Source organism: Agelaius tricolor, unplaced genomic scaffold (assembly GCF_023055355.1).
Source record: "Agelaius tricolor isolate 1412-34295 unplaced genomic scaffold, bAgeTri1.0.p SCAF_19, whole genome shotgun sequence".
Taxonomy (NCBI): Eukaryota; Metazoa; Chordata; class Aves; order Passeriformes; family Icteridae; genus Agelaius; species Agelaius tricolor.
The window spans coordinates 3998509-4021298 of record NW_027269279.1 but is presented as its reverse complement, the minus strand read 5'-3'; the positions used below and the strand labels follow the sequence as shown (position 1 = coordinate 4021298).

Below are 22790 nucleotides of genomic sequence, written 5' to 3'. Positions count from 1 at the left end.
GAATATTTTATGCTGAGCTGTGCTTGAGGGTAAATTTTTTTGAAGGCTTGAACAAGAATGCATAGTTCAAGTCTTTTTGCATAGAGAAATATATGGCAGAACTATTATTGCCATAAAAAAAAATGAAAAACTGCATTGGTTTAGATGAAGTGCAACAGTTTAAAATTATGTGTGTGCCAAGATATATTTTGAACTCATGAAGCTTATTTTCATTAATGACCCAGCTCTGTTTATTAGAAGAGTGTGATATTAATACTTGATGATCTTATCCCTGATGACACCTTCAGAATAGAAGAGGAGATTGCTCTTTTTATTTGTGTGGTTGCTGCGGATATTTTTGATCAGGGCTGGAGATGTCTGGGCCCTTCCTGTCTCTGAGCTCCTTTCCAGAGGTGTCTTGAGGGCTGAAATGCAAAGTGGGCACCTGGTCCCAGGTGCCAAGGCTCAGGAGATGAGGCAGCCATGGGTTTTGGATGCTTCCTGGGGGTTTGGTGGTGCTGGTTGGTGTCTGAGGGCACAGAGGCCTTGCAAAAGGCACGTTGGAGGTAAATAGATCAGAAGGGAAACGTGGGTGTGCTGATGCAGGGCTCTGTCACTGAACAATGAGGAGGAAATGTACTTTTGATTGGTTTCTTGATTCAGGTTTTCAAATCCTATCAGCACGGGGAGTCAGCAACAAGACTCACAATCAGAGCATTGTGAAATGAGCTGCATTCCCCGAGGGGTGGAGGAGAAATGGGATCCATGGAGGTTTTATCCTACAGGATACACACAGAGATGTGACCATGACTTGTCATGTTTTCAAAAGTCATTTGTCAATAGGCTGCTGCCACAAACTGGGTCCTCTGACGACGGCAGGAGTGAGAGTGTGGCCTCCTGCAAGGGCTGCCATGAAAACAATTCATCTGGAATCTACTCATGAGAAATGAATTGTAAATTAAAAGAAATTGCCAGTGAGCCTCTCTTGTTTTAGGGTTAAAGATCATTTCTGCCAATTATTGACCTCCTCAGACTGAAAACTACACCATATTTCAAAACTCCCACTCTTTTCTCCCTTTCTGCTTGCTGGGTACATTTTATATTTGTTAACTGTAAGAAAAGAGGAACAACATAAAAAGCTCAACTTCTTTGACTTCTAGAGTTTTTGGGGTTATGTGCTTCAGTAGTGTTTTATTGTAGTTTATTTCAGTAGTGTTTTATTTATCCATTTCTTTTTCATAAAACACTATTTCTATTATAAATGCAGCTGATAAAATCAAAAGATCAGTTTAACTTTTAAATCTCCTGAGAGAATTTAGAACTCAAATTCTCTTGCACAATTTAAAAGGAATTTTCACCTTACAAATTTGCAGATTCCTTCCATTTTGGCTTCCAAATAGTACATAGCTACCAGAATAGAATAAATTAATATTTTCTTTGAACCTCAGTGTGCACCTGAAGCACTCATTAACAGTAAAAGGCTGGAAGTTGTGTGATGGCTGCCATAGATTTTGTAGTTCCTTTATTTCATGTATTGATATCCAATTTTAAGGCTTAATAAAACCTGCTAGTGCTGGGGATACTCTTGTGACACGTGAACAGCTGGTATCAGGCAGCAATTTGCAGTAAACACTTGTAGTAAACCAAGGAATTTGCCAAGATCTCGAAAAAGTCAGTCTGGAAACTGCCTTCCACAAGGGAAACCTCAGGTCAGACCCGCACAGGAGCTGGAGTTTGGTGAACTCTACACAAAAACATTTTCAGTGAATAGTGTTTATTGCTGCTTGCTGAGGTTATGTCAGCACAGCAAATTAAATCCTTCACTTTTTTGCCTTGTTTTAAGGAAAACCACAGTTTTCCCCAGGAATGACTCTTTCAGGACTTTCAGCTAGCTTTGAAAAATAGGATTAATTACCTTGGAACACAGGCATGAGCCATTAGTCATGCAGTGTGTGGCAATCTGCTTTTGTGCTGGTTACTTCTCACTTCAGATTCTTTTTCTCTGTGTAATTTGTATTTGTTTGGTTTTTCTGTTTTGTTTTGGTTTTTTTGTACTCGTGGACATTCTTACGGGAATACAGGAAAACTGGAATTCCTTTTTTTTTTCCTGAGAATTCCAGGATGCTCAGCGGGAACCACATGCAGCTAAAAATCAAACAAAACGGGGTGTTTTGTCCATTTAAGAAATGCTGTGTGCATAAGATGGATGATAATCAACGTCTCGTTTATCTCAGCTATTTTGCTCTGCCAGCTATGCAGGCAGAGCTGCAAGGTAGAGGTCCCTGATCCAAAATTTTAATCTTTCTTCAGTTCAAAGCTCTGTAAGTAAAAGCAGCCATCTGGGCAGGACAGCTGTTGAGATCCCTCTCCTACAAGCATGAGCTGGTGCCAAGGTGGAGCTCCTTGCCCTGGTATCACTGGGCCCTCATCAAAAATAAGCAGCCCAAACCCATTCTGTGATCCTTGGGATCCATTGGATGAGACACCAATTCCTGGTACAGTTAGTCTTTGCTAGAGGCTCTTAATAGAGCCTCAACACACAGAGTTCAGTGCATTTTCAGCCAGTGTATGGTTAATAAGGGGTTGGTTTTGACATTTGAATGATTTAATAAACGTTGCTTTTATCAGTTAGTTCAGCTGACCATTCATTCATTTATTCATCTGTGAGCAAATTGCAAAATGACACAATTTCAGCAGTTGTTTTCTTTGATCTCTATGATATATCTGTCCTCTCTGTAAATTTTAGTCTGGAAAAGAAGAAACCTAAGAAATTAAAATAGAAGAAAGTACAAGCATAAGGACATATATTTTCATGAAAGAGCAGGCATTCACTACATGGAAAAAAAACCCAAGCTCAGGCATTATCAAAGTGAACAAAAATAGGAAATGAACAATGAAGGAAAGCAAAGAATTGTTTTTAATATACTTGGCTGGTGTTCATTTCAAAGGCACAAGAATAAGGTTCAGGTACATTTAGGAACTTATAATGGAAATTCAGTTGCTTAATGATGCAGATGATTTCCAAGTATCAAAGGGGGGAAAAAAAATCTAAGGCTGCACGTTTGATTTTTTCTTTTACAATGCTTTTCCTACGTCCTTTTCTGTAGTATTCTTGCCTTCTCAGTATCTGCCTTTGAAATCAATTTCAGATGTCAGGAAGAAAGTTAAAGATGTTGGCAGTAGTTGTCACAGATCAGACTCGGATGTCTCATTAAACTGAGCAAAGGGAGAGTGTGAATCACCTTTAATTTTCAGAATGGCTGGTCTTTAATGTTAAACTGAATGTGATTGATGCCTTGCAGAGTAATATGTGATAATATTTACTGAAACTTCTCTTAAATATTTGAAGATATATTTCTGTGTCTGCCTGGTAGGAATGATTTCAGTTTCCTGTGTTCTTGTTTCCTGGCCCGTGGCCTCTAAAGTGAACTTTCAGAACAAATGTAGAACAAGTCAGGCATACCCCTGTTGTGTTGATAATATCAACTTGACAAATGTATTCTGAATTTTGCCTGCAGCCATTAAAATGGAAAGCAAAGTCGGAAGTGTTTTATGGGAGGTTTTTTTTATTGCTTGTACCAGCAAATATTGTACTGGTTTTGTCAAAGGAAAACATAATTTTTATAAAGCACTTGCCCTGTTGACTTCCAACTAGAACACTATATTTTAATCCATCATCATGTTATTTTTACTGCTTCATTGTTTTATTTGCCATTATTATACTTTTTCTGTTTACTTCTAAGCTGATATAAACTAAAGGCCAAAAGTCTAAACTAAATAAATATTATCTTAATGCTAAATTAGGCTGACTGTTTATGAATAGAACTTGGTTTCTATGTATAGTATAGACAAATAACAGAGGTTGTTCTTGAACTTTACACACATAATTGTAATGATTTGGTTGTATACACAGAGGAGAAGGTCATGTCTGGCCATTGATTTTAGCCATTTGTGCCATTTTTATTAATTTTATTTATTTCTGTAATAAGTTGTATTTGAGACGCATTGTAACTATTAAATAGAAAGATAAAAATCATCACCTTCTGCCAAATGCAAGGGCCTGGCAAAAAACACATGTGGGGAAGTGTCTTATGTAATTTAGCTTCTTTAAGATAGAAATAATAATTTTTGCTGCGAGGCTGCGGGATTGGCCTTTGTCCAACGAATGTTTCCTGTAACTGTGAAACACGTTAATTTAATGTGTTTGCACATTAAAGTGGTGTCAAAATAAGTACCTGTGGAGTACTGCTAAACAAAGACAAAAACAACTAATTTGCTTCTTAATGAGCCAGCAATAATGCACCAACATTTCAGTCTGTTTGCTCTTAAGGCAGACAAGGATTCTGGAGGAGGCTGTTTCAGAGGTTCTCCTCCTTTGAGAAGCCTTTTGAAATCCATGCTGGTGAAAGACATTTTCATAAACCACATCAGTGAAAGCTCTGACTGTGAGAAATGTGTGAATAGGAGTATTTTTGTGATATACCCCTAAGAGAAGGTAATAGGAATATATGGCATAAATGATATTCAGGTCAAAGTAGTTTTATTTTTTTTTTAGCAATTCATAGAATCATAAGATCACAGAATGGTTTGGGTTGAAAAGGACCTTGAAGCTCATCCAACTCCAAGCTCCTGCCATGGGCAGGGACACCCCCCACCAGACCAGGTTGCTCCAAGCACCATCCAATGGAGACATGACCTGGAGCTTTTTCCTGTTTTTCTCTTGTTCACACCATGATGGGAGGTAGGCCAGAGAAGGTGGAGGAGGCTGCCCTGTCACCTCCTTTGCTGGAATCACAGGGATTTCTGCTGTGCCAGAGTAGGGGTGTTCTGCCCTGCAACAGAACCTGCAAAATTAACTTTGTTTGCACTAATGTATCAGAGCATCACTAAAGAATCACAACTGTGTTCTGCTTCAGTGACTTTCCCCCAAATAAATTAATGTATAGAAATGCTTTCTTTTGTCTGTTAAGTAAATAGCTACACAATTTCCTTCCTTTTGTAAATCTTTTAAAAGTTAAGAAACCATTTCTAGGTGTTAATAGAGGACTTTTTCTGTCATTTGTTTGTAAAAGTTTTCTTGGCTGTTAAAATTGGAGTGTTTTTTTCATGTGGTGCAGATATATAGTTTTCTTGTAAAGCTTTAGTTTGGAAGGACAGGAAGTATACCTTGATATTTTTTGGAGCTGTGGCTAAAAATGTGAGGAATTTCAGAGTTAGAAAAGGGAGAATAAGTATTATTTGGGAGGTTTAAACCTCAGACAGCCCAGCTGTTTTCCCACTGGGCTGGCATTAAGTGCCTGGTAGAAGGTGAAGGTAACTTTGTTCATCCAGTCTCACCTATTGCTTCTCTGAAACAACTCAGTGCTCCCGTTACACAAAGAACGGAGCGCTTTGTTTCAAAATAACTTGAAGTTGCCAGTCCTTTCAGAGAATGTAATTATTTCCTCTGGGGAAAATGACATGCCTTAGCTACTCAAAGAAAGCATTTAGGATGCCCTTTCTTGCTTTCTTTGTCCTGCAATAATCTACTGTTTCTAGGAGGAACATTTCTGCTGTCACCATTTCTCTCTGGTGTTGCTGGGTGAAAATAAGCTCAGTGTGTATCATCCTGTGATGCACTCCCAGTAAACTCAGGTAATAATACTTCATCTATATTTATCCCTTTCTCCCACAGAGTTTAATAAAGGAAATTACTCTGATTAATAGCTTTCAGATGTAACAAACAGCACTGTTTGGGGTTATACATCCATCTGGTCCAGTTCTGCCTTTTCAGCTTGATGATGTATGTGGATGTAGAGAGCAGGAAGAGCTGACTGGAGGGACTGGGGGGCTCCTGCAGAGAACTGAGCCAGCAGATTGTTTCCCCCAGTGAGCAATTTTATGGAATTTGTAATGTAACTTAAACCTGCCCAGGGCTCACCTCTTACAGGGTACAGGAGTGCTCCTGAGTCGAGGTTCTGGCTGATTGCACACTCCTTGTGGATACACATCTCCATTATTGCCAGCCTGGCCAGGCTCAGAGCGAGGAGCAGAGCTCTGCTCTCCATGTGTTCAGTGCTGCTCAGCAGCCTTTGGCCAGCCTCTGTATTTGTTGGCTTGGTCTCCAGCAGGTGCTGCTGCCTGGATGTGAGAGCAGGATTGGATCCAGCATGGTCAGTGTAATGGGCAGGGTTTGGTAGTTTCCTCCTTGCCAGGCTGGTGCTGTGGGCCATTGGGATGGGACAAAGGCTGGTGTTGGATTTCTGGGTGAGCACCGAGTGCTCTGTGTGAGATCTCCTGGCCAGAGCCCACAGGCTCTGCCTTCTCCTCACTCACAGCTCCCTGTGGGACACAAAGCTTACACCTGCTCAGTTCCCACTTTTCACCTGGATGATCTTTTCTCAAGGCTCGGGTGTCTGACAGCTCCAGGCAATCCTGCAGATGTTCAAGCCCAGGCTGGGTGTGAGGCAGCTGATCCCCTCCCTCTTTCATGCCCAATCTCCTCTAACAGTTCAGAGGAGTTTTTGTGAAGAGAAGTCTTTTGCTGGATTATTTTAAACAAAATACTCCAACTCTGAAGACAACCTCATGACTTTTTTTGCATTAACTCTCAGCCTCATTGAAGGTGCTAACAAGGTCCTGCAGGACATATGTTAGCATGGAGACTAAGTGGTTTTTTTTATAGTTTTTTGCTTTAAATTTTTTTGTTAAATAGCATTTCATCTTTTCCCAAGGTTTGAAGGCAACTTTACAATCTTCTCTCTGACTTAGACTCACCATTGTTTTTCAGTGTTTTCTTTTTGTTAATTATTTCTCAAACATGCTAGGACAACGTGCAGATTATAGTCACTGCTTGTTACTTCTCATAAATAATATCCAAAATAGCAGAGCTGATGGAGTAGAGCCTCTTTGTGCTTCACTGAATCTTGTGGTGATATAACAGAGGTCTCTTTTTATTTTCTATTCAGATAAATTACTCTAAAATATAATGATTACATGAATTACTACCAAAGGATAACACATCAAGTTTACATTCATTACCTTTTACAATTGGGAGAAAACCATCCTCATGACAATTTTTAATGCAAAAGGACTTTTTTGTCATTCTGTGCACTGGAAATAACGTATTGTGCAATTATTACCTGTGTTCTGAGAAATCTATCTATAATAGAAAGAAAACAATTTCCCCTTCTATTTTAGTACATGATTATATATTCTGTAGATATACACAATTCTGATAATGGGTTTTAACCAATATTTTATTGATTTACTGTAGTTACATACAGAGTAATAAATAGCGTTCAGTTCTTTTGGATTTCATAGTTTATTATACTTTATGTCTTCTTTACAAAAGGGACAAATGAATAATGAGAATTAGTTACTTTGTGACCTGTATCTCTCTTCAAGATGTACAGGTGCAGTAGTACTGGCTCTTAGGATGATTTTTGACTGAGTTTTTCTTTTATTACAGCTCATAATGAAGTGAATGCAGTCTTTAAAATGGATTTATGATCAAAATTTTTCATGTACATCCTTTAAAATTTTAAAGACTTTAACTGTAGCATGTTTGCAAATAGTGAAGTAGTTATCAACTGTTGTTTAGGGTTTTTTATCACCTTATTTGTATGTTTAGATGGAAGTGCTGTGTGCTGAACATGGGAATGTGGTTCTTTAGTAAAATATATTTGAAGTTTGGGAGGTTCAATTCATTGTTCCTGTATCCTACAGGACACCCAGATGTAATATAACAGTTCTGTACACAGAGCAGTCTGCTGCTGAGAGCTGCAGGCCTTAGCATTAAAAGAAAAAAAAACCCCACAGATCAGCCCAAATCAAACCCCAAACTCCAAAAACCCCAAACTTCCAAAAACCCAAACAAGAAGAAAACTTTTCACATCTTAATGAAGTTACGATGTTATTTTCAAAACACTGTTTAAATTCCCCATCTGCCTAACTGGGGCTTAACCCTGTCTGGCTTACAAATAAGTCTTTTATTTTTCCTTTACATATGCTTTTGATGTATGTCATCCATCAATGTTAGCAAGAACAGTAAATGCATTGATCTATTGCTGCACTTGACAAGTTAAATAACACTTTATGTAAGAAGTATTGATTTATAAAATCCAGTACATGTAATTAACATTAGAACTGTCAAAAGTTGAAAACAGTATTAACTTGCTGCTTATTTATAACCTAAAGAAAATTAAATAAAATATCCAGATTAATCAACTAACTCCTTTTCTTTGCCTTCAGATATGTCAAGCTCAGTTATGTTTGCTAGAACAGTGATATGTTTCTTCCCATTTTGACAAGAAAAAATTACATGTTTCATTGGTATTGCTGAAATAATTCTATAGTCTCTAGATCTGTGTATTTTCCTTGAAGTGGTGAAAGAATTCCACTTGGGTAGTTCTGAAAGGGTTTGGTGTAAAAGACATGGAAATAAGTGGTGATATTTGGGAAAATGAAGGTGCCCAGTTTGTGTGAGGCTTCCAAAGAGCCTTTGATCCATCCCCTTGGGAGTGTCTGCACAAATACCCTGAGAGCTCTGCAAGGGCCATTCTGTGCTTCTGTCTCTCACCAGGTGCCTGTCCCAGAGTTTTCTTAAGATGTGGGAATATTTCAGTCGAGTCCTGTGAGCTTTGTGCTGTGCTTTGCTGGCATTTCTGTCCTAATCCAGCGTCACACAAGGACACGAACAGTCCTGTCTCTGCTCAGCATAATGTGGGCTCCTGTGCTCACCACCCTCCAATTCAGTGACACCACTCAGATCCTTTGAGTTTTTTGAGGCAGTCATTACCCAGTTTCTAAACCTATTTACATTTTCCAAGTTTAAGAAAAAAACCAAGGAAAACTACAAGTTACATTTAAACAAAATAACAATAGCAGTGAGCAGTAGGCATTGCTTTTAACAAAGGCTTGAGCATGAATCATTTCCCCTCCAGCCCCCTTTATCAAAAGAGATGTGTTTATATCTTCTCTGGATATTCATAGCTGCTTTGCTATTTAGAAATAAATTCTCCTTGAGAACATAAATAGGTGCCTGACATGGCTTTCAGGTCTGGCAGTGCCTTTGCTGTTCCTTTGTTTCCTCCTGCTGCTCTTGTGTTTCTGTTCTGGTACTTCCAGACACTCCTCAGCTGTTTATCTTTTTGATTTTATTTATTGTCTGCACATTGAGAATGCCTCTATAGCAGGCATGAACTTGAGGAAAGAACATTTATGTTTTCATCTTTTCTCTCCTGTTATGTATTCTGTAAGGTTTCGTCTCTCCTTCGTGCCAGTGTCAATTGGAATATTTAGAGGATATATTTACAAATTGCTGGTTAGATATCAGTGTGATCAGGCTGCCCTACAGTAGTTGGAGACTGTAGATTATGTAGCAGCAACAATAGCTTCCTTTGTGGTTAAAATAATGAAGGAAATCCTGCTATATTTGGATTCCCTTTCAGCGAGGCAGCTCTGCCTTCCACCTGCTGTGGGCCGAGGTTTAAACACTAACAACTTATTTCCTCGAGTCTCTGAGTGAGGCTCTGTAAACATCACTGTATGAAGAGAATATGAAAAGCACAGAGGTTGTGCTTTGATACCAAATTCAGAGGCTGGAGGTTTCTTTGGAGATTTTGTTTTGGTTTTCATAGTTAATGGGTTCTCTTTCATTTGCTCGCTTTGTATGGATGTGCCTTTTTCTTTCCGTGCATTTGCAACTTTTTTAAAAACATCCTCATGAATATTTTTTCAAAAAATCATTCTGGAACCTTTTTTGTAGATGAACTACAGTAAACATAATTTTAGAACATCACATGTAGCTTTTTGATTTCTAATTTTGCAGCAGGTAATGGCTTTAAGCTGAAAGAGGGTGGCTTTAGATGGGATTGAGAAGAAATTCTTCCCTGTAAGGGTGGGCAGGCCCTGGCACAGGGTGCCCAGAGAAGCTGTGGCTGCCCCATCCCTGGAAGTGCCCAAAGCCAGGTTGGATGGGGCTTGGAGCAGCCTGGCACAGTGGAAGGTGTCCCTGCCATTGCAGGGGGTGGCACTGAATGGGCTTTAAGGTCCCTTCCAACCCAAACCATCCCGGGATTCTGTGGTGTTCCATGAATTCACAGAGCTAGGAATACTCACTGCCTTCTGATAAACAATAAGTCAATATAATTTTTTTTGCCCCGACTGAACTGAATTATTACAGGTGATCAGAAAGTGAGACATGGGGTGTAGAAATTAAATGGGAAAAGGAAGCCTTAGTGGGATTTTAGGTTAATACATCAGGAGCTGCTTGAGGCTCAGTTAAAACGATATCAGCTCATTATTTTTTTTTCTCCTTGGCTGGTCTGCTAAAGAAATCAATTTTAAGAAAAGAATAATACAATTGCATGTGGGAAAGTCTTTCTTGGTGTATTTGGGGATAACTGAGAGAGGTTTATGTTGAATTTTAATGGAGGTATGCTACCAACCACTGTCTTTTTTTCTTTTTTTTTTTCTATTAGAATCCAGGCCCTATAAAAAGTCTTCTGTGGCTCTGTTTTGAGTGTTTCTAATAAAACTTGAGAAATCTTTTCTCAAAAGGGAATTCTTCAGGAAGTGATTGTGTAGTGAATGAAAAGATGGTCTTTAAATAGATGGCAGACTGTTAGGGAGTAGATTTTATGAATACAAAGAACAGGTTATGTTTAAGGACTTTTAAGCATCTGTGATAGTAAGATTTTCTTTTTTTATCATAAAAATCCTGCTCTGGCTTTTTTCTGTTGTCTCAGGATGCAAATGGATTTTTGTAGTTCATCTAAAGCTGTTCATAGAGAAAAATGGAAGAAGGCTAAGAGAGATAACAGGAAATGTTTGTGCCTTAAAACAGGGCAGAAAGATTGGAAATACCAAAACAGGTTTTACTGTAGCTAGTCACTTCATGGTGTTTACCTTAGAATTATAGAATTTTCTAGGGAGTGCATTAGAATGTTTGTTCTTTTAAGCAATACTATGTGTTAGCCAAGATTTGGGAAAAACATTTGGTCTGTTTGCATCAAGAAATGAGGAGCAGAGAAGCCAACTGGAATCTGCAGTGCCATTTAGGTAATTCAGAAATAGAGAAGTGATGCTTCAATTTAAAAAAAAAAAGAATTTTTAATTAAATCTACTTAACTATCAGTGTGAAACGCTCATTCTTGCCGCTTGGGACTCCTATTCTATTGAATTGTTGAAAGCTAATCATAACTATACATTACAGAATGTTTAGTTTTCCTCTTGGGATGGGCTGCAACAGGTTTGCAATCTTTAGTTCAATATTTCCTCCATCCAAATCAAATATATGATTGGCAATTACCCAATAGCTAACTTGCCAATTAGTTATGTGAGCTGTTCAAGGCAAAAAAAAAAGAAGTTATCCATTGAATCTTGTCTCCCTGCGAGTGTGCATTTAAAAGAAATAAATGTCACTTATTCTAAAAATATGTGGGCTTCCTCACAGAATGTGCTGAGTCCTAAAACAATTTAATTCCATCCCCAATTAAACCTCTAAAAGCACCATCCATCAACCTCAGCTGATATCTGTATTTGCATTCAGGGATTATAATAGAGGTACCCAAAAAGAAGGTTATCTTTTTAATCTCTAGGACGACAAAAATGGGCAGCTTGGGCTCATTTACTTGATGTGTGAAATTGGGGAAGAAAGACTGATTTAAATACAGTTGCTTCAGTACTCTTCCAATATAAAATCAGATATCATCTTTGATGAAAGTTCAGGAAATCCATTTTGAGAGAATGCTTTATACCATTGTGTGAAAATTCTTAGCTGCTGCAGTATATTTGAAAAATAACCTGATATTTTAATGAAATATTCACTATGATGCATCAGTCCTTTGCAACTGAGGTTTAGAATGAGGTAGTAAAATGCAATTTAAATTTAATTGTTGGACTTGGTGATTTATGTCACACTTTCAACCACAAAAATTTGAATCTCAAAGATCCAATATTTTGGGTCAAATAGACTTCCTGCAAATCAATACAGCTGAAGTGACTGAATGCTCTAATGTATGTTTGACATTGTTGACAGTTTATGAATAGATCATATACTAACTTCACCAGCATCTCACCAATGCATTTTAGAATATTTGAATTCAAAAGAAGATTGATTCAAATATATCTGAGTTCAATCTGACTTTCTGGTACATTTCCCAGGATTTACTGTGTTATAATTCCAAATTCATATGCCATATAATCTATTGAAGTTCATTTCCACAAGAGAATACAACTTGCATCCAGAGCTAGCACATGTATGCATGTATATCAGAAACTCTAAGATTAGAAAACTGAGATAGCAAGACTAAAAGATCCTTTTGAAAAGGAAATAGAGAAAAACCTTTTCTATACCCGACTTGGGAATAGGAAGAAAAGCCATTTTCCCAGGAGGTTGCAGTTATTTGCTGTCAGAGCAGAGCAGCTCGTGTCGACTCTTTGTGCTCACAGCTGAACTTCAGTCTGGTCTGGAATGGATTTTGCTGTCCATAGTTGTAACAATTTCTGTGGATTACTGAGAAGATTCTTCCTGTCTCTAGTTTGGGTTTCCTGACTCCAGCTGCCATTTTTCCTTTATTTTTGTATTACCCATTTAATGTCCCAGAGAGACCTTTTGGGATACTCTTCCCATGGCAGTCATTGTTTACCCACATGAAGGTGGCTCACATTTCCTTTCCTAGCAGACATGAGAGCAAAACCAACTCTGTATTGCTGATCTTCTGGGCTGATCATTCAATCTCTATCTACTCATTTTCCTCACAGAATTCCCCAGCAATAATTCTGTTTTTTATTTTCCTGTGTCAGCTGATCGTACCTTTGGAAGCATATGAAGAAACAGTAATGTCCATCATGTTTTGACTGGAGATTAATAAGCTAAAATCAATAGAGGTGTGCAACTTAATAAACCCATTGTGTTTTTCTTTTGAGTTTGAAAAATGTATCTCAGTCAAAACTCTCCTTTCAATATTGAACCTGTAGGGCCAATGGAGCGATGGAAAGGCAGCTGCCCACCTGGTATTTGTTAAGTGATTGAGCTGTATTTGCTCTGAATTGCTGATTTATGTGCATGTTGATCTACTTTTAATATTCAATATTAGCTCACCTAAAAGTGACTTAAAAGTAGAGATGCAAAACTAAGACAAATAGCAGTGGCACTGGGGATCTTTCAACCTGCTCTCAGCACTCCCTGCCTTTTCCTTCCTCTGAGTGCTCAGGACCACAGAATCTTTTTTTCAGGAATTGGGCACCTGATTTTGCCTGTAACTGTTGGTATCCAACTTTTCTGGAGGGAAAAAAAGCTGAGATTTGAAGAGGGTAGTTGCAGTGGGTTTTACTGATGAGGGTGATGTGGCACTTCTCTGGAATACTGTAACTTTCCTTTTCTCTGCAGGGTAGAGGTTCTCAAGATCAAATTCTGTCTTTAATTAAAATTTATTAATTCCTGAGGGACAGGACTGTGCAACCTGCTTTCAAGATCTTGTAAGACCTTGTAGTAACTGAAAGATCTATTTAATCTGACTTTGCTTTATGTGTTTTACAAATGTAAGCTCTTCAAGGGTTCAGAATCGTTAGCTGAGCCTTGTTCATTTGTTTGATAGAGGAAATGTTTGAGGTCCTTGAGATGGTGCTCTCCTGTTTCTGGAGTCACATTCAGTTATACAATCCCTATGAGACTGGGGTTCCTTGGCTATTTAATGAGTGTTTACTCCTTTTTTGTTGCCATTCCAAAGCTGTCCAGCCAGGCTGCCTTTTCCTTTCGCAGGTCCTGTTTGTAAATTTGTGCCCAAAGGTGATTTTCAGGGAGAACAGAGCACGAGGGAGCTTTCAGCTGTCCTGCTGTGCATCTTGTGCATCTCATCTGCCAGGGCTGGGGACAAGCCCTGGGTAGAGGACCCAGCACCATTTTGCACTTAAATGTCAGCATTAGTCCAAGAAAAACTGTCTGGATGTCGTTGAATTTAGTCCTGAATCTTTATTTTGAGGTAAAACCCATCTAAGCTTTGCATGTACCAAAGAAAGAAACTGGATGGGCCAACCCAGCAATGTAATGAAACTCAAGCAGTTTGGAGGTGCAGAAAAGCAAGGCAGAAATGCTGTGGAGCAAATTTCCAGATAATTTTGACATATTCAATCCTACTTCTTCTTGAGATTTACATAAAAATAAATCTGCAACATCCTTTTAAGGACACAAGTCAGGATGTTGGCGAGTTTGGTAAGCAGACTTAATGAAAATTTACTGAAGCTGTAAATATACATGTGCCAACAGATTGGCACCTTATCCCTTTGCTCCTTCTTGCAACTCAAAAAGTTCTTTAATTACTATTACTTTTATTTTTAAATCAGCATCGCTGAAGAGCCAGAGAGGCTGGAAGTATCAAGACATTTAGAAAAAGCAACAGTGTATAACATGAATGCTTACTTAATTTTTTTTTTTTTTTTTTTTTGGTAAGCAGAAAAATATTCTAGCCAACAATAATAATTGCAGTATTTTATTATTTTTGGTTTTAGGACTCAGATAGTCTTTTCATTAGTATTTTTCTCCATTCTTGGAGAGTATAAAACAAAAAATGCCTTCCTGGTTTCTAAACCCTTGGCTGGCCAAGGTTACCTTCCTGGTGAGCCCTTTCTGTAGTTAATTACTGAGTGCAAGGATCTCATACCTATTAACTGCCCCCTTGTGTTTTCTATCCCTCAGCCCGTTACTTCTTTCCCACAACCCTTCTGAGACAGCTTTGATTTTTTCCCTGCCAATTTTCCTGTTTCCCTGGGATGCTCTATAACAACCAAACCTTTCCTTGCAGGTCCAGGTTTAAATTCTGTTTTCTATTACAGCTTAAAGCTGTAAATAAAGCCTGGGGTGCAGCCCTTGGTTCCTGAGCCTGAGGTGTGAGCAGCCCAGTGCTGCAGAAATGCCAATGTCATCAAAGCTGCCTCTCTGCAAGGAATTTTTGCTCTGTATTTTATTTTCATTTCTGCTTTCAGTGAATATTTAGTGAGCTCTGATTGCATAATTGAATTTGATAAACTGATGGTATGTGATTGATGAGAAAGTCAGGAATAAAGGATTAGAAGATAAAATTACTTCAAGGGTTTAAGTAAATCTTCCAGAGAGCTAGGGTAATTTATAAAGCACGCTATACTCTTTATAAAAATATTCCCATAGGTCTATTAAATTTTAACTTCTAACAGAACTGGATTGAGTTTTGAGAATCATTTTCACGTAATAACAGCTTGATTGTGATGCTTTAAATGGGAGGTAGCTCTGAGTGGGCTGCAGCATCACTGGGTTTGGAATATTTGAGTAGGAAATATAGGGCTGAATGAAGACTTGTGGACAGCACTTTGTCTTCCAAATGCATCATTTTTTTCTTGGAAAGACATAAGTTAGGAGTAAGTGGATAATTCAGAGTAAGTAATGAAGGAGGTTGTGCTGCTGAGTCTGTAAATCACTGAAAACAAGGATCAACAAATGACTCAGTTTGGTGCAGACACCACTTCCACTGGGCTTTCTTTGGGAGGAACAGTTTAGGGAACTCATTCCACTGAACTCATTCCTCTGAACTTTCTTTGGGAGGAACAGTTTAGGGAACTCATTGCACTGAACTCATTCCTCTGAACTTTCTTTGGGAGGAACAGTTTAGGGAACTCATTCCTCTGAACTTTCTTTGGGAGGAACAGTTTAGGGAACTCATTCCAGGAGCCTCTGTACATGAGCAGGTAAGTGTTGTTTTCAGGAGACTCAGCACGAATCATTTCACTTTAGCAGCTGGGCTCTGTTATCTTCCCCTGAACACCAGCACTGCTCCCAGCTGCTGCTTTTCCATCTCCAGAGGAAGCCTGACACCTTTAATCTTACCAGGGTAGAATGTCTGCAGCTCCCTTGGGAGACTCCCCAAAATACCTTTGACAGGATTTAACATTTTCTCTCTTGTTTAGAAATACCTTTGTAAAAATTTGCTGGGTAAAATAACTGTATTTCACAGGAACATCCTCTAACTTCAACTTAAATTTTTCTTTATAACATTTAGAATATTGGTTGGTTTTACTAGTTAGAAGACAATGAGAATTGGGATAAGATGATTTCACAATAATTGCAGTCATTAAAACAACAACTAAAGAGAAGCTTTGCAGAATATATTTTCAGTCATGTAATAGTGTGGAGAAGTGTAAAAACTCTCCTTGGCTTGTCTGGGAATATCTGCTAGTTTGGAGCTGCTCCAATTTTCTCATATGTTGTATTGTGGTAGCTTCCTATATAGCCAATTTAGAGAAGATACTGCTGATCTGCACTCATCACAAATCAGTTTCTTTGAAAGACAGGTTATTTAAAATGCTACAAATCTGAAAAGGGCCCTACCCCAAATACAGCTTTTAATTCAGTTTGTTAGATTGGATTTTGTATGATAGTTTATAAGCATTGCTTTAAGATTATGTGGTTTTTCTTTCTTCACAAATGACTGTGTTCCTGAAGTTAAATTCTAAAAACTCAGGAGAGAATTTGTCAATCCAAATCATCAGATGAGTGGGGAGCTGTGGTTGATTTATGGCCCATTGCAGGAGATATTTGGCACCAGTGGGCCTGGGGCTGCCTGGCCACGCTCAGCTGGAGCCCAGCTCTGACCCTTCAGTGATAACAAGCCTGTGCTGCCACGTGCTCTGCACTCAGAAACATCCCCTGAGCACAGGGAAAGATAAAGGCTTGGAGCCTTTGGCAATCCCCAGGCTGGGCTGTGAGCCCCAGGGCAACACCAGGGGCACTGGGAAGCCACCACCAGCACCCCTTGGCCCGAGCTCCTGGGGCTGTCAGTGATTCTGGAACCTGTGGGCTCAAAAATTCCAGCCTTGAACAGCACATGAGGGCACTCCAAACTGTAAAAAAATAGGTTAAACTCGTTAAATATAAAATGCCTGAGTATATATAAAATGCCAAGTATAAAAATGAAATATAATTATTTAAATATAAAATTCCAAGTAAAAAAATTCCTGAGATTTTTGTGTAAAATAAATGTTTAAAGGAAGGTTTGAAGTTCAACTGAACCATTACTTGCACTGGGACAACATTTATGTATCTTGGGATTTTTTCTGTATTTTATATATAAAGTACACACACACACCCTGCACACTTTAAAGAAGCATTGTCTACTTATTCAGTATTATTCATATTTTATATAAAATTTTTTGACTTTGAATATAACTCCTCTGTTTTGTGTGTAATCATAAAATCCTGAAAGTGTTCCAGGCCAGGTTGGATGGAGCAACCTGGTCTAGTGGAAGGTGTCCCTGCCCATGGGAGGGGTTGGAACTGGATGAGTTGTAACATCCCTTCCAACCCAGGCCATTCTGTGCTAATTTTGGTTATAGAAGGTATTTCTAAAATTAAACCTGTAGTTCCTTTAGAGTTACAAGTAGAAATTTGACAAGTAAAGTGTGAAAAGCCTTCATCTTCCAGAGGTGATGGGGGTAGATCTCCAGCAGGTGTGGACTCAGAATCAATCTGTATTTGAGAAGAGCTTTGGCAATTTACCCATCAAGAATTTTGCTGCTTGGAGTGTTTTATTTTTGATACTCAAAAGTTTGAGATTACAAGTGACCCTTGCATATTACTGAAGTACCCTAATTCACAAATCTGTTAGTGGCTTCAGGTAATATAATTTAACACCTGTTGGTTTGCAAGAACATTGAAAAATACATTAAACTTGTGAGGTGTTTTTTTCTAAATTCTTTTCCCTATCAAGAATCTTCATTTACCCTGAGACTTTTCCTGCTGTGATAATCATTTCTATCCAAGATTACACTTCTGGTTTCTATTCAAAAAACTTTTAAAAAAAAAGGATAAAAAAAAAAAAGCTTTGAGTGGATTTAATCCTCAGAAAGGAGAAGGGGGAAAAAAGCCAATAGGGTTGTTCACTTCCTGCCACAGCAGACAATGTTGAAATTCTCATCTGGAGAAAGAGTAAACATGGACAAAAGTTTGTCTGAGTGGGCAAGGACAAAGTTTATCAAGATCTTGGTAATTCTGCCCCTAAAGATAAAGCTTAGTTATGAATGCACCAGTGCAAGCCTTAACTGAATCGTGTTGTTTCTTGTTTTACCATGACGATGTTGAGGACAAATTAGTTAAATATCACTAGTTTCTCCTATATTTTCCTAAATAGCCTCCAAACCCATTTTTTTCCTTTGTATTTCAGGGGATGTTGCACCATTCTTCAAGACAGAACCGGGCTTGCCCCAGATCCACCTGGAAGGAAACAGACTGGTCCTTACGTGCCTTGCCGAAGGCAGCTGGCCCTTGGAATTCAAGTGGTTGCACAACGACAGTGAAATCACCTCCTACTCCAGTGAATACAAGTAAATAACATCCATATAATCACCTCTGCAAGTGGAATTGCAAAAAACAACCCCAAACCAAACCCCACCCCCTCAGTTTCCCAATGCCTCAAAGAGCTTTGTAGATACAGACACAGGGACTTGGGGGTTCATTATGAAAGAAGAGTAGGTTTTGTAAACAGATGAGATTCCATTGCTAAAAATGAGATTTAACACTTCCAAACATGGGTCCTAACATGGAAATTTTAAGTAGCAGAAGTGCCTTTTGCTGGAGATGTAACTTTTACCTGTGTTTGTGATAAATAGGAGACACATTCCTTAACTAAATGTTACACATAATGTGTGAACTCATCCTTGAACAGAGCCAAGCTCGCTGGGACTGTCCGTCTCCATCAGATCTAGAGGAATGTGGTCTGTCTTAAATTCCACAAAACACTTTCTGTTTCAATTCTAGCAATTCCAAAAGGGAGCTGATAGTTTAACAAACTGCCCTTTAATGATTGTGCAGTTTACCCCCAGGACCTCCCTCCCCATCCCACAGACATTCCATCAAACAGGAGCTAAACCACAGCCTGGCTTATCAGAGCTCACTCCTGCTGATAGGCAGCACATGGCTGGCCAAGTACCAACGTGCCAGACAGCCAAGTTTTGTCTGCTTTTCTCTCATGTGGGAGGATTGACTGGGTTTTCTCCATGCAAACAGAAATTTCTGTACCCTTACGGAAATTTAATTTTTATGTGACTTATTTGGTGCTTTTTAATTTTGTAGAATTTGCCAGGTGAGTTTAGATGTTGTGAGGGGTGGGTGTGTGACAGAGAGAGCCCAGGTGCAACACCTGTACCTTTTGAAAACCAAGCTAAATACTGCATTTTTGGGACACAAGGTAGGGAAAAGTTATGCTCCATCACTATAGATAGAAATTACAGTATGAGTTGGTATGCAGATAATGCAGATAATGATATAAATTTCTATATTGTTACACAAGGTAATACATGATTACTTTTCTCAAAGATTTTCAAAATTTTAACCTAGCACTAGTACAGTTTTTGATATTGTTTACATTTACAGAGCAGTAGGGGAAAAATTCCCTTAAAAAACTTTTTAAAACTTGTGGGAGTCATTTAGCATTTCAAGTATTTAGCAACTGTTTAAACCCAAGCATTTAGTTCTATATGAAGTTACCTACCTAAAAATGCAAGATTTGATTTGGAGTCCTGAGTCCCTGCATCTATTCATGGTTGCTGCTTTCGAGCCTTTGGGATGTGGATTATGAGCTGCACACACATAAGAGAAGATTTGTGAATGCTTTCTAGAAAATGAAAAGATCTCTAATAGCACAACAAATCACAGAATGTTTGAGCATGGCTTTGTGCAAATGCCACTTGTTTTGATCAATGACAGCAGAGTCAGTTGTAGTGGCTGGGTGGAAGGAGCTGGAAGCAGCCCTTGACCATGTGAGATGCTGAGAGAGGGGCAGGAAAAACGGTGTGGGAGGACAAACACATGAACATGGAATGAGCAGCAAGCAAAGGTTACAACTCCAGCCCTGTAGGTGTGCTAGGCACTGGGAGATGACATTTCATGGTATTAGGAGAAACCTGGGTAAGAATGTGTGACATTTTGAAATAAGACCTGAGTGCTGTGGTATTTCTTAAACAAGTGGACATCCCAACACAAAATTGGAATTTTACAGTGTATGGCAGTGTGAGTCAGTTATTAGAACACCTTTCCCAAGCTGTGTGTGCACATACCTACAGTCAGTCCCTTGTTTCTTATATTGCATTTAATTTGTTCTTGTGAATGTCAGGTCATGATTCCAACCATATTTATTAATTCTGCATTTTTTATATTGTTATTTCTATTTCTCATTAAAAGATCTGGCACAGAGGAAGCTGCTGGTTTATGATAATAATATTGATAGAAAATATTAATTTAGAAATTGCATCCCTCCTACTGCTACACCACAGCCAGAGATCAGCTAAACAGGATTTTGATTCTGTAGAAATGCAAAGCTTTAAGCTTCCAAAAAATGACATAGGTGCATTAGGATGAATGAAAGCAAGGAAAAGATATGCTCAGACATAAAAATTGCAGTTGCAAAATTTAACCTTTGACCCCATAACAGTTTGCTGTGCAGTTCTCTTGGGTAAATAGCCTGTTTAAATGCACGAATCTTCCTGAGTAAGTGACTTCTGCTGCAATTTGAATCATCAATCAAAGATTTTTTGGTAATTGATATTACTTAGTGTGTCTCAGTTAAAGTAATGTCTATATTGTAACAGGCTGAAATATATTATTATAACAGCCCAAGTGAGTAAAGAACTAATTGGAGCCTTTGCATTGTGACATTGGTGACCCTGAGTGAGCAGCTCCTCTTTGTCTAATGAGGCTGGTTGTGTGCACAGCCCAGCATTTACAGTGACTGTGCATGCACCACTTTGTGTTAAGTATTTATAAAACAACCTTAGAAATTCTTTGTGATCTGAGATCCACCTTATGATAACAAATCGATGCTGCTGACTGCAGGAGCAATTTTGGTCGTGTCTATAGGTTAAGAGACTTTAATGTTCAGGCAGTGTCTTTTTTCTGTTTTCTTTTTTTTCCTCCCTTTGTTTTCTTTTGAATTAAGTTCTGGATCAGGTGTGTCTGTCATATTTGTTTTTGTGGCTTGAAGATATTGATTTATTGGAATTTAAGAAACTAAGGTCATGTCTAAGCAGCCATACACTTTCAACCAAACTACTTAAAAGTATCTGATTTTTATGTTTTAACAGTGGACACATTTCAGTTTTCTTCTGTATTTTAAAAGTTAGATCAGTTGATCCGTAAGTATTTTGTTAAAAAGCTTGAGTAGATAAAAAGCAACATGAATTTCTAATAAAATACACTTAGCTTTAATTCTGTATCCATAATTATGACTATTAAATCCCATAGCCTATAGCTTCACTTTCAACTCTTAGGGCATTTAAAATTCAAATGAGGGTTTAAATTTTAGATTAGGAGTGAACTGTAAGTGTTGGCTGGGATTTCTCCTTAAGTGGCTGATGCCACTCCCTCCTGGAGCTCTTTGCAGAGGGGTGATGGAGCACATCAGGCTCGGGGACACTCCCCTTGAAGCTTCTCTTATCCGCTTGTCACTTCCCATCTCTCTGCAGAACCTTCCCAAACTCCAGGTTCTGCTTGGCTGTGCCATTTAAAATGGGGGAAAAGTCAGAGCTGACTTTCCAAAGTCCTTGCAGACATCCCCAGGAACATCAAGGAGCTTCCATACAAAACCATGACACATCTCTACAATGGGAAGATCTGTCTTCAAAGTTTGAGCATGGACAAAAATAAAGCAAAATTCTGTCTTGTCACTGAAAGGAATTGCATTAACCTTTGATTTCAGTTCATTCAGGGAAAGAAAGTCTTATTTAGAACTTAGAAAGCCTATTTATATCTCTTCGTGCCAGTCAGAAAACAAGTGGAATGGGAAAAGCATAGCACAAAAAGCAGTATCAAGGCTGTTAGGTCAATAGAAAAGTAGGTTTTAAAACAATAATAAGACATATGAGGTGCATAAAGATTGTTTAAAATTGTAAACACAGAATCAGAAATTCCATTAATATTTATCCCTTGCCCAGGTTTGCAATTTTCAAGTTAGTCTCAAACAGTATTAACACATGTCCTATCTCTTTTTCCACATTTGTTATTTAATTCTTCTAATTTTGCTTGCTGTACCTGCACGTTATACCCAGTTGGTCCACTGAGAATCCAGCTGCTCTAGGTTTTGGCTGCCTTGGAATTTCCAAAGTAGATGGGATTTTCACTGTAAATTTTTAAAAGATTTTCATTTCTTCAGGCAACATGTTAAGAATGTTTCCTGCAGAAACTTTAATAAGTCAGAAAAGAAAACCAAAGTAGGACACTTCGGATCTAATTGATTTGTTTTGTGGCAGCAAAACTAAATCTGCATTACTGTCCTGGTACAGATGAATACTCAGGAAAGAGGCCTTTAATTTTGGCTTTATTTAATAGACAAGGTATTAGCCAAGCAGGACACTAAATCTTTATGGGAGAAAGAAAGACTGTTGTTGTATAACTGTTGGGTAAAAAGAACCGTAAAAATTAATTTTCAGTATTTGTCAGAATCTTCAGTTTTTTCGGTTTTTTTTTAATGATGTTTTACAACAATCTTCTTCCTGGCAGAGCAGGAAATGATTTTGTAAGGGTCTAGAGAAGCCTCCTGTCCTATTGATTTCTCTCTTTGTATTTTCACCTGCTCTCTCACTCTGTTCCCCATGGTGAGGCTCATCAGGCAAGAGGCAGCAACGTTCCTGCTTCAGAGTCCCTGTTTGTGTGCTCCCAGAAAGAGCACAGGTTGGAATCCTCCTTTGCTTCCTGCCACAGCCATGGGAGGGAATGTGCTGGTGGCTCCTGGGCAGGTCACAGCAGTGACCTGAGGAGGTCACAGGAGTCACAGCACTTACCCAGGGCCTCCTGGAAACCCCAGGGATGT

At 38.6% G+C, this 22790-nt stretch overlaps 1 protein-coding gene across 2 annotated transcripts in view; it reads left to right on the top strand.

Annotated features, from left to right (window-relative positions):
* Nucleotides 1-22790, top strand: part of SDK1 (sidekick cell adhesion molecule 1) — a 388755-nt gene that overhangs the window by 89445 nt on the left and 276520 nt on the right. For both annotated transcript variants that reach the window (XM_071443929.1, XM_071443928.1), the window contains exon 2: nucleotides 18153-18312. In XM_071443929.1, coding sequence (XP_071300030.1) covers nucleotides 18153-18312 — 160 coding nt within the window. The remainder of the gene's footprint in view (nucleotides 1-18152; nucleotides 18313-22790) is intronic.